This window comes from Cibotium barometz, chromosome 43, assembly GCF_041138505.1.
Source record: "Cibotium barometz isolate CiBa-2024 chromosome 43, ASM4113850v1, whole genome shotgun sequence".
NCBI lineage: Eukaryota > Viridiplantae > Streptophyta > Polypodiopsida > Cyatheales > Cibotiaceae > Cibotium > Cibotium barometz.
Genome location: NC_141088.1, coordinates 35,665,835 through 35,678,112, shown reverse-complemented (window position 1 = coordinate 35,678,112; position 12,278 = coordinate 35,665,835). Strand labels below are relative to the sequence as shown.

The window sequence follows — 12,278 nt, the reverse complement described above, 5'->3', positions numbered from 1 at the left end:
ATGTATAAAACTACTCCCCATTAAATTTGGCTATCTCTTGTGCCACCGTGCTCATGATCATGTGAAGGGGGTCTTACCTCTTGATCCAATTTCAAGATTCAAGGGCAGTGTCTACCCTTTTACAACTCAATCTGGTGTTTAGGTGATGATTACAACATATTTATCAGCATAAATTCACTAGAAATTACATAAAGCCAAGGGTAACAAATCTATACTGAATGTCTAGAGTATCAAACCATCTCCGAATTGCAATCTAAAGTTATAGGGATCTGTATCAGATACCTAATGGGGTTAATTTGACCCCTCAATTACACCAAAATATAGTGATTAGTGTGATTAATCATTGATTAGCAAAATAATCCTCTATTTTGTGTGCAAAAAATAGAGTATACAGGGAGTCCAGATCTGGGGCCTTAGAGTGCAAATGAGCTCAACTGCTTTCAAAGCCATCTCTCTCTCTCTCTCTCTCTCTCTCTCTCTCTCTCTCTCTCTCTCTCTCTCTCTCTCAGGATTAGTGTAACACTTGAATACTTTGTAACACCTTTTTGTCTCATAGACCCTAGTGGTATTTTGAAGACATTAATAAAAGTTTCTTTCTTTCTTGCTCTCTCATTCTTCTATAATTATAAAATAAAACTTTTTTATTAATTTCACTTACCCTCGTCCAAGTGTCTAGGTGTCATCTTCTTCCTCTAATTCTCTTGCAGTGGCTCCTTCCACTTCCCATGCCCTGTATATCAAGAATGGAATGAGGAGTGGCATCAGAAGAAGCTGGCTCCTAGATCCATACTAGCACCTCTGGCGTCTTGTGTGACTAGCCTCGATTGGAGGTAGTCGATGGTGTTCTTAATAAGGTATGCTATGGTACCTTCAATAATAGCCATGGAATAGTACAATATCAACCCTATGAATCTAGCATCCACCATAATTTTTGGAGCACCACCATGAGCAACCTTTTGGAACACCACAATGAGCAACCTTTTGGAAACATGACTACGTACAAGAGAGAGTGAGTGAGAGTGGAAGGAGAGGTGGAGAGATCAAGTCATGGTGTGTGGAAGCATAGACATGGATATAAGAGAGAGAGAGAGAGAGAGAGAGAGAGAGAGAGAGAGAGAGAGAGAGAGAGAAGTGAATGATAATACTCATACCATGTACAATGTATTTTAGGCACTATGGCCTTATCTTTTGACCCTTACTAAGAGGTGGTTCACACCTAGTGTGTGAGACTTACAATAAATAACCCTTCCACACTATTAAGACTCTCATTATTCCAACACTCCCCCTAGTGGTGAGATGCAAAAGAAGCATCATGTCACTGTAGAGAGGCGACTTAGCCATGTGCACCTCATGTGCCATGTTATTCTCTCAATCAACTTATGAACGAAGTTGAGATTACAGCTTAGTCACCCCTTATGACTCCTAATTGGGATAAGAATACATCTTCGCTTTTTATAACATCAAGGCATTCCTCCAAAAACATCCAAAATATTTAGATGGTGGGGCTAAACCCAAGCAAAGAACCCTTGACTCATACATAGATAAGATCAAGAAGTTGAGGAAGTCCCTCGGTGTTGGTGAAGATCCTTCTACAGCATTGCTTCGAAGCAATGGAAGCTTGGGATATCATTTTAGGCTCAGGAGCGCTAAGGCGGAGGACTCAGAATGGCACAAGTCTGAAGGAGAAGAGACATATTTTCATTGAAGCACAGGCTTCATCTTAATGCCAAAGGCTTATGCGTGAGAAACTCCCAAACTTTTAGGACTGCATATGCTTTAGGTTGATGATTTTGCCCATTTTGTAGAAAAGCCCCAAGTATCTAGGATGTGGATACTCTTGATCTGATGCAGACAACAATCTAGAAAACCTCAAATATGATGAGTATTGGAGTGATCAAGGAGAGAAAAAGATTACCATATGTGTGAAGATCTCCTTGTTTGATGTGGCACAGGTAGAAAATAGTGTTGCTATGTTGCTACTGACGTGGCTGTTCTACACATGTTGGTGGTGCTCATATGTCATAAAAATAACACAAGGTTGAAAGGCAATGCTAGATGGATGACGTTGTGTTGATGTGCATCATGTTGTTGTTGTTGACAATGTGCCGATGGCTTAGGTGAGAACTGTGCCCAAGTTTAACACAAAAACGGCCGGAGGGTACAGCCGAGTAGAGGAGTGGCTGGCCTGATTAGCGTGACTGAACTATTGTAGACTAGGTAAATGCAATGCATAAGAGATAAAGCCAAAAAGAAAAAATGCAAGGTGGAGAAGAAAACACACGTGGTAGCTATGGGTATATTAGCTATCACACATGGGACGAAACACAAGGATCACCTCGGCTCAAAATCAATCCACATGATGGGTGCAAGATAGAGATTGTGTGGAAGTCAAGCCATGGTGTGTGGAAGCATAAATAAGGATATGGAAGAGAGAGAGAGAGAGAGAGAGAGAGAGAGAGAGAGAGAGAGAGAGAGATGCAATAGAGCTCAAGTGTGAGAGAGATTGCACATGAACACGATGATTGTATTATAAATGATAATACTCACAGTATGAACAATAAATTTACAGGCACTAATCTTTTGACCCTTACTAAGAGGTGGTTCACACCTAGTGTGTACACACCAAAAGACTTAATAAGAGAGAGAGAGAGAGAGAGAGAGAGAGAGAGAGAGAGAGAGAGAAACATTTGGTGGATCGATTCTGGGTGGACAATTCAAAACGGGCGAGATTCATATGATATGGGTCCATAGGGGTGTCGTTAAGTGAGACAACTGACATTGCTAACTTTATGTGTCTTTTTTGGGGTGTTGTTGGACCCCCCTCTCTCTTCTAGTGTAAAGAGCTTCATCAACTTCTTCCGCTTCCTTTTTCTATAGTTACCTTCCTTCTCTCCTTCATCATCATGATATAATGAAGGAGAGAAGAAGGTAACTATAGAAACAGGAAAAGGAAAGAAAGAGGGTGAAGTGGAAGAAAATGGTGAGGCTAAAAAGGAGCTTTATCAACTTCTTCCATCCACCATGTCCTCCTCCTCCTGCTCCTCAGTCGTCATCGTTGTCATCATCATCTAATGAAGGAGATAAAAATGGCAAAAAAGGAGTAAGCTTCTTCTTCTTTGCCTTCCTCTTGATGTTATTCTTTCTTTTCTTCATTTGACTCTTACCTTCTTCCTCTTCTTCTTACCCTTTTTAATTCTCTTCTTCTTCTTATCATTGCCTTCCTCATCATCTTCTTTGTTATCTTTCTCTTTTTTCCCACTCACCCACTCTACATGATTGCAGATAATTTAAAGAGCAAAAATTTTAAGGTTATATGCTCGCTTTGGCAAAAAAGAAGGTATAAGACAAAGTACAAGCTAAGGTTTTAACCTTGAGACAATGGAAAATAAAGACCACACTAAAGACAAAAAAATGTGTGTTTTTTTTTTTTTTGGCTTCCTTTGTTTTGTTTGTTTGTCATCTTTCAAAACGACGGGTTTAGTGCCCTTTTTCACACTTTAACTAAAAAAACAAGATTTTTTTAAACGGCAGGATGCCCGTCAAAAAGCAGCCATGGCTGCAACACTTAGTTTTTTGCTTTTTGCTTTTTGGAAGCGACGGAGGTGCTTGACTAACGTATATAATGAAGGGCGCCATATCAATCAGCCATGGCGTCGACACTAAAACAGGAGCCATGGCAAGCATGGAGCTGCTCGGGCAAGCAGCAGGCAGCTGCAGGAGCGTACACGAAGCGCAGATCATCAAATGTGAAGATGAAGGGCGCCAAGAAGGCGACGATGATTAGATCGGCGTATCATGGTAATAATGACGCTTCTCATGAAGAGCCCTACCGCACGCTTGGTCTTCAGGCGGCGGGCGCGTCTCGGGAGGACATAAAGCAGGCGTACCGGCGGCTGGCGCTGCAGTTCCACCCGGACGTCTGCAAGGGCGACCACTGCGCCGCCCGCTTCATGCAGGTCACCCACGCCTACCAGAGCCTATTAATACACAATAATTACAACCGCCAATCTCCTCCTTATCCTGCATATGACTGTAATTATCACAATTACGAGTATTACAGCGAGCCCATGATGGGCGCTTATGATCCCTCGTGGGAGGACTGGGAGGAATGGATGGGGTGGGAGGGCGCCAACGGCAGCAGAGACTACTCCTCCCACATCAACCACGCTCTTTAATCACTTATTAAAAAACTCTAATTTACAGCTTAAATTGTATTAATTAATGGTGGGATACAAATCAATGGATCAAAAGGATCTCAATCCTTTCAATATAACTAGTATTCAACCCAGGCCTTGCCTTGTTTAGTTGTTTCGGTATGTAAAAGACATTAAGAAGAGAAACTACAGAATGGAAGCACGAATACAAAGGGTCAATCAAAGAGATTTTTTCTTTTTATTTTAAAGGTGAATCGCAATACAAAAAGTTAATGGAAAGGATTTTCTCCTCTTATTTTTAAAAAATCGAGATTTTTTTTCCTCCCCTCTCCTTATATCTTGCTTGTCCATGGTTAATATGTAATAGACAAGTGATTTTTTTTTTCCATGAGTGATCTCAATCCAAAAGAAATCACAATAAGAATACATATTCACAAAAATATTCCACTATAGCATACATGGCTATTTTAGATGCTTAGATCGGCGGTTTACCTAAGAAAAACTAAATAATGTCAAAGCCCAAGCGACGGTATTTTTTTTTGTCGATATTAGCGCTTAGATGAGTGCTAAAAATACTGGCACTAAAAATATTAGCGCTTAGATGAGTGCTAAAAATACTGGCACTAAAAATAATAAGAATTATTTTAACGCTTAGACTAGTGCTAATAATAATAAATTTTGTATTTTTATTCAAAAAATAAATAATAATAAATTTTTGATCTTTTTTCACACATATTTTCTTTCTTTAAAAAAAATTTAGAATGAGAGGATTTGTATTATTCATAAACTAACACTTTAAATTAAAAAAAAAGCTTTTCTAGAGAAGCTTAACTCATTGATAATCCTGAATGAAGTTGAAGAAGCTCTTGCTAATGAAGCTTGGATGAGTATGAAGAAAAGGTCAAAAACATCAAAGCTAATCAGGAGAGTCAGGAACAGGAATAGACAAAGGTCAGAAACCAGCTTGCACACATGTTTTCTTTCATTTTCTTTACTTGATCTATATCATAATGCATGAGAGACCTTATGCATTCATAAAAGCTCTTATGCATGCCTACAGTCCTTATGAGAGCTCTACGCTTGCACAAGAGCTCTTTTATACAAGCTTAATACATAAGCTCCTACATGCATAAGAGAGTATGGGGCTTGTTAACTTACCATCAGTTTGTAGGCTTGCTGACTTACCAATCGACTTGTAGGCTTGCCGGCTTATTGGCTTGCATGCTTTACCGAGACTTGTGGGCTTGCTGACTTATGAGCTTTAAGGGTTGTGGGTTTATCAGCTTGAAAAATTGCGGTCTTACCAACTTATCGTCTTGCGGGCAGACTTGCAGGCTTACTGGTTTGTGGGCTTGCGAAGCTGTCAACTTGTGGGCTTGCTAGATTGCAGGCTTACTGGCTTGTGGACTTGTGGAATTGCTAGCTTGTGGGCTTACATATTTACTCACTTTAAGGGTTGCACACTTGTGGGCTTTAAGGGTTACACACTTGTAGGCTTACTGAGACTTGTGGAATCATCGACCAATTTATCTACTTTTTTACTAATGGCTTACTAGCTTGTGGGCTTATTGTCTTACCAATAACTTACTGACTGGTTTTTTGTGTGCTTGCATACTTTTCATTTTGTGGGATTACCGATGTGAGCTTACTAGTTTTTGTGGTCTTGTGAGCTTGTGAGCTCACGAACTTACCGGCTTGCAGACTTAAATGCTCAACACTAGCTTGCGGGTTTACCGACACATTACCATGCTTACCAGCGTGTGGGCTTGCTAACACTACCGCTTACCCACTTGCGGGTTTGTGGACTTTGGGTTTGTTGTGTGGACTTGCTAACTTATAAGGCTTGTGGACATTGGGGTTACTATGTAGACTTTTTGGCTTACAACTATTAACCCTATTTTGGGCTTAACAAAGGCACTTCCTATTACACATAGAATTAGCCCAATAAGAACAAGCGGGCACTCAAAAAGTTGTATATATTATGAAAAAAAGATTAATAAAGCCCTTGAAACATTATACCCCAAAGAGGATCTGAGATAGAAAAGGGAATTAAACATTCCAAAGCCAATTCAAGAACTAAAGGTAGACTTCTAGCCTTGGAAAGACTCACCTGTTTGGGAATAAGTCAGTCACCCCACTGACCACACTACATCAGCTCTGCAAGTGTTAGAACCAGAGATTGTGCTTAACAAGATTGAGGAGTGGTGTATGCATCGTTCCTACCCCCATATTTTAGTGAAAAATGGATGCACATATTATTAACAGTAGATGTATTCCCTAGTCAAGGAACCAAGTACATGGATTTGGGAGCAATGTTGCACATTCACTTTGACAGAGTTGGGATTGTTGCTAAAATGTTAGAAACAAAGGTAACAACAACCTTTGATAGTGCAACATTTCCAAGAGGAAAGCACGTAAGAATATGGCTAAGGTGAAAGCACTACCAAGTGAGACGTAACAACATGCTACGATGCCAATGAGTAGATGCACAGTGGTTAAGATACATCGAGGCTACAAAAGTGCATGAAGAATTCTCCAAAAATTGGGATGAAGAGCTTGAAAAGATTACTACCTTTAGTAAGACACAAGAGGACCCAAAAAAAGCTGAATCGCGACTTTCTAAATTAGAAAAGTATAAGCAGTACAAGGCCTTGGTGGCTAAGGTAGAGTGAGAAGCCAAGAAGATATTGGCCCAAAATAAGGCCGAGGAATATAATGTATTAACCTATGGGAAGTTCTTATAAAACATATAAAGTGGATAAACGGATAGTTGTCCTCCTTAGAGCCCAAATGCTCTAAGGAGGAGCAAGATGAAATCCAGACCTGTTGAAGTCAAAGAGATAGACTTAGTTGAGCCTAGAGAGGAGCCCACAGCAATGTTCATTTCTAAGGACCTAACCCTTAAAGAAGAAAGGGAATTGGTTGAGTTATTAAGGATTATTTTGCTTAGAAATACATGGTATAACGGGAGTACTACCAAAAGTGATACAATGCATGATCCCTATAATTAAGGGATCAAGGCCAACTAGGCAAAGGGCTTATTGAAGAACCCCAAGTATTTTGCTATTGTGCAAGAGAAAATTGATAAACTTATTGCAGTAGGTTTCATCTACAAAATTGAGCACATTGACTGGGTATCACCCATTGTCATTGTGCTGAAGAAAAATGGAAAGTTATGAGTGTGTGTAGACCTAAAAAAGGTCAATGCGACCACATGTGAAAAGATTACTACTTGTTGTTGCTGCCATGTACTAAACATGTGTTAGAAAGAGTAGATGGCAAAGAAGCTTATAGCTTCTTCGATGGCTTCTCTAGCTATAACCAAGTGTCTACGCACGTGAGGATTAATACAAGACAATTCACGATGATGAGAGGCATGTTTGCCTATCAGGTTATGCCCTTTGGACTAATCAATGAACTTGCTACATTTCAACTAATGTACATAGCTTTCAAGGACTATCTACAAAAATGGCCAAAAGTTCTTATTGATGTATGTTGTGGGGCTAAAAAGGTATATGTTATGCCTACATGTATGATGGAAGAGCAAGTATTTCTAGGAAGATTGTGGATCGCTGCATTGGATTGTTCCATACAATGGAGGGAGTAGACTACTCAAATGCAAACTAAAGATGGCCAAAACAAGGTACCCTTTTGGTTTTGAAGTCCGGAACAAGATTTGACCTCGACAATGACTCTAGGGAGTTCAAGCTCCAAAGATGATTTGATAAGTTAAGGGATCAAACAATAGGGAGACAACAGGGATATGCTAGTTAAGGCAAGAGCTCCAACAGTTCCCAAAAGTAGCATATCATCACATTAGCAAACAAGGAAGAAATGGGTGCTCTAGTAAACCTTCTGAAGGCACAAGGTTACTATAAAGGAAGTAAAGAGGTTTGGCAAAAGGGATATAAGTCTCTACCATAAAACCAAAAGGAGCGATGCCACCAACATCTTCATAAAGGACGTGAGCAAGCTAAACCAAGTCAAAATTGTTGGGTGCTAAGAGCAATTCTAACCGCATAAGGATAATATCAAGGTGCTACATAAATTTAGATACAAAAAAGCGTACAAAAGTTAGGGCACCAAAAAACACCAAAGGTCAAGCAAAAGTAGAATGCACAAGTCACTACCAATAAAGGGGGAAAGGCCACTGAAGTAAGCAAGCAATGGTATGGAAACAAAAAATACAAGTATGATCTTGTCCCATTGATGAACAAGTTGAAATGAACTAGAAGGAACTAGCTGAACTAGAGCTTTCAAAAGGGAAGTAACATGACAAGGGTAAGTGTAAAATTGAGGAGTAAACTACCATGGTCCCCGTCATTGATCGAACAACTAGATTTATCTAGTGGTTGAAAGAGGAAATGTAAAACTTAAAAAAGGGAACTAGAAGATCTCCAGCATAGTATCCTTTTGCAAGTAGGTGAGGAAAGTCTACCATAGATTAGAGGGGGAGAAACTCAAAGCTTAGAGCAATTCCTAAAAAGGGGGTTAGACTAATTTAGTCAAGCTATGACATCCATAAGGTGGTTCCAAGTGGAGCAAACTCATGCTAAAAACAACTAAAGGTCACAATCTATGAGGTCATGGGTATAAAACCGTGGACCACTGGTCAAACATGAAAAACCAAGAGATACTCATGGTAGTTAGTAACTTGAGTTTTTCATGCCCAAAAAAGGCATCCAATAAGCAAGAAAGACATACCCAACATAGGTCCAGTAGGGTTCCAAGACACAAGAAATCACCTCAAAAGATAAAAACTCAAAAGATTTCTTTTGATGTTGATGTGTCCGGGAGAGCTTGCCTTTATAGCCCCGTCTAAAGCACACCACCATGGGGAGGAAACTATCACCAGCACCACAACCTAGAAAAAACACCAAAAAAGGACACCAACACTCCCAATTGTGACATCCCTTGCTGACACAATTGAATACTTCAACACCCTCCCAACCTCCCCATTCAGTCCAACAACCTACTCAAACTATCCTCTTAGGTCAGCTCTCTCACCTCCAGTACCTCTTATCTTCTAACTAAGAACCCCTCCTAACCTTAGCTGACTAAGAACCCCTCCTAACCTTAGCTGACTAAGAACCCCTCCTAACCTTAGCTGACTCCCAGCAACAACTGATGAAAATGGCTTCTAGTTGCCAAAAAACTGGCTATAAATTGCCTCCAAATTCCTCGACTTGTCCCCAATCAGAAATCCATCCTCTAGTCTCCCAAAATTTCCTCCTAGCCTCAAAACCTTATATCAGAGCCTCTCAAAATTCCTCGACTTGTCCCCAATCAGAAATCCATCCTCTAGTCTCCCAAAATTTCCTCCTAGCCTCAAAACCTTATATCAGAGCCTCTCAAAATCAGGCAACTGCCCCTAGTTGACCACTATAGCTGACAACAAACTCTCCTAGTTGCCACAAACAAATAAGATACTAACTGTCTACTTGCTTCCAAATTCTGAAGGCTTACCTCAATCCAAAATGGGTCCTCCTGCATCTTTCATAATCCTCCAGCGTCAACGGAATTTATAGCCACAATACCTAGACCTTCCTGGATAATCTTCCGACCTTGTTTCGATCTTTCTTTGAACTTCCACTTGCTGAGTCCTACCTCGGAAATTTGGCCACCAAAACCGTTTGCCTTAGAAGCCTACAATAAATTAGACTCTTCCCAAAATGTCTTCAGACACACACAATTAACTCTTTGTTGACTATAGCTGGCACCCAGCTCCCTCCGAATTGATTGTCCCCAACCAATCAACTAAACTAATCCAATGGATGCAGGTATCCTCTCCTCTAAGTTAGCTAGCACCTCTAGAGCCTCAAAGCTCTTAAACCAAGACAAGACCAAACCTTAGAATCTCTGACAACAAGTGTCTCACTGTTATGGCTTGCCCTAACCCCCCTTGAAACATATCCAACAAGAGATTACCTGGTGAACTGCAACTGTCGTGAGGATCTTTCCAATGGCTGAGCTCATAACCCTTGAGGTCTCCAAGCTCTACAACTCCTTGAGAAGCAATTCCACTGCGCCTCCCATGAGCGTTGTCACACCGCCATGTTGCACTATGGGTACTCATCCCTCCTCTCACCTCACTTCACGGACACACTCACTAGCATGCATTAGGGAGAGAGATTAGCAAGAGGATTACCAAGAGCAAGACTCAATTGCACAATGGGAGAGTATGTTGTATTATGAGAGATATTCACTTATATACATGGCCATAAGTGTTCACACTCACTTATATACATGGCCATAAGTGTTCACACTCACTTAAACTGGGCCGTTCGAGCACTTTAGGTTGCTATTACAATGACTATTATCATGATATATCCATAAAGTACATCACTTGGGACTTCATCCTACATGCTACCACATGCTCTTGAAGCAAGAATTGCCATAAATACTCCATCACACCATTACGGGCGCCCATCCAAGTTGTAGCTTTGGACACCATTACTTAATATCTTGAATATATGACCCTTTGGTGTATCTACCTTGACTCCTTGATGTAAGATAATGGTGGTAGCTCTTGTTAGCCCTAGGAATGGGTTAACACTCAACGTTGCCATAGAAACCCTGTCAGACCACAAAGTCTTTTGGTTGCTGAGACAGATGTCCTCTAACAGACCTCCAATCGTTAGCTGAGACTCAAAATCACTTCCCCTCAACTCAAATAAGTTAAATCAAGGTCCCTATACCATCAGCTAATTATATTCTGACCAGCTGACTATGGGTTGACCCCTACACAAGCTAACTCACCCAGAAGAGACTCAACCAAGGTCAACTCTTCTACCTAAACAACACTGATTGAACCAAAAAAAAATAAAAGAACTCTTCAATTTCCACATAACTTGACCTTCTGTGCATTTTAAGAAAGCTGTGCATCTCACAACAACGAGACAACAACAGACCCTGAGAATTGGGAATTGAGTAGATGAGAGAAAGAGCAATAGATCAAGAGAACTCTCACACAAATAACCTCAACAAAAACCAAACCTATATTGTCAACCCTATTAAGATCAACAATGACAATAATATTTGCAGCAACATCTTGTAGGCTTTAACCATCCATCCAATATAAATGGAAATTATTTTGAGTAATCCTTGATCTAATCCAAGTTCCAATAGTGATGCAACCTGAAAGGTTATGGGACACCACTTTCCACACAAAACCCTCTATCACCTCTGCAATCCTTGCTTTAGAAAGATCTGAGTCTCCTCTAGTAGTCCCCACATTGCCTTCTTCTCAAAACAAGCCAATTGACTTCCAACAAGCTACACAGCAAACTTCCCAACATCAAACTAGCTTCTTTCGCCCCTCTCTTCTTCAAAAACAAAAGCTCTCGTACATCAACTTTCTCTCCTTTTTGCCTCTTGACGCAATGTGCAATATCTCCATGCATACCTCAACTACTCTACCCAGTCTTGTTAGCTATTCTCCATGTAATAGTCCTCCCTCCACCTAATAGCAGCTAATAACAACTAGTTCACTAATGCATAGATATCCATGAAACAATATTCAATCTTCTAAGGTTCCTAACCATACCCGATTTGTTTTTCCTTTATCTTAGGGTTAGGGTGGACACCTCCATTGAGCATATCCCTTGGGCCACAAAAAATCCTATAATATTTTTCTAGACCCCCCATGGTGAGAGCATTTATGCTTAACCAGATGCTATGGACTCATTGAAACACTCCTCAGTAAACAATGCAACCAAGTTCCAACAAGCTTCTCGAAGTTCTTCTGCAGTAGCTTGATTAACAGGTAGGCTTACATGCACTATCTCTGAATCTTTTTGAACTATCATGATTCTGCACCAACATGGCTTTAGCCTATAGCCATTAACTCTTTTTGAATGGAACTCATCATCCAAATCTACAAGCTAATAAAGTACCATGTTATTATACCTAAGCACCAAATCTCCCTCTTTGATGCCTTTATCCTGAATATTTTATTAAAAGTTCAGCTCTACTCATCTAAGCCCCCTTCCTAGTGTTTTAGAAGAAATTGTAAACTGGGAATTTCAACTTCAATGGGCATCAGGGCTTCTTTCCCAAAGACCAGGTGGTAAGGTGAAAACTATGTAGCTATCTTCATAGCTGTTATGTAAGCCCACAAAGCTG

At 40.3% G+C, this 12,278-nt stretch overlaps 1 protein-coding gene across 1 annotated transcript; it reads left to right on the top strand.

Annotated features, from left to right (window-relative positions):
* Positions 1–3,647: 3,647 nt before the first annotated feature.
* Positions 3,648–4,175, top strand: LOC147613870 (uncharacterized). The gene has a single exon (XM_086781315.1). It carries the CDS (start codon positions 3,648–3,650, stop codon positions 4,173–4,175), a length of 528 nt encoding a protein of 175 aa, XP_086637441.1.
* Positions 4,176–12,278: the final 8,103 nt, after the last annotated feature.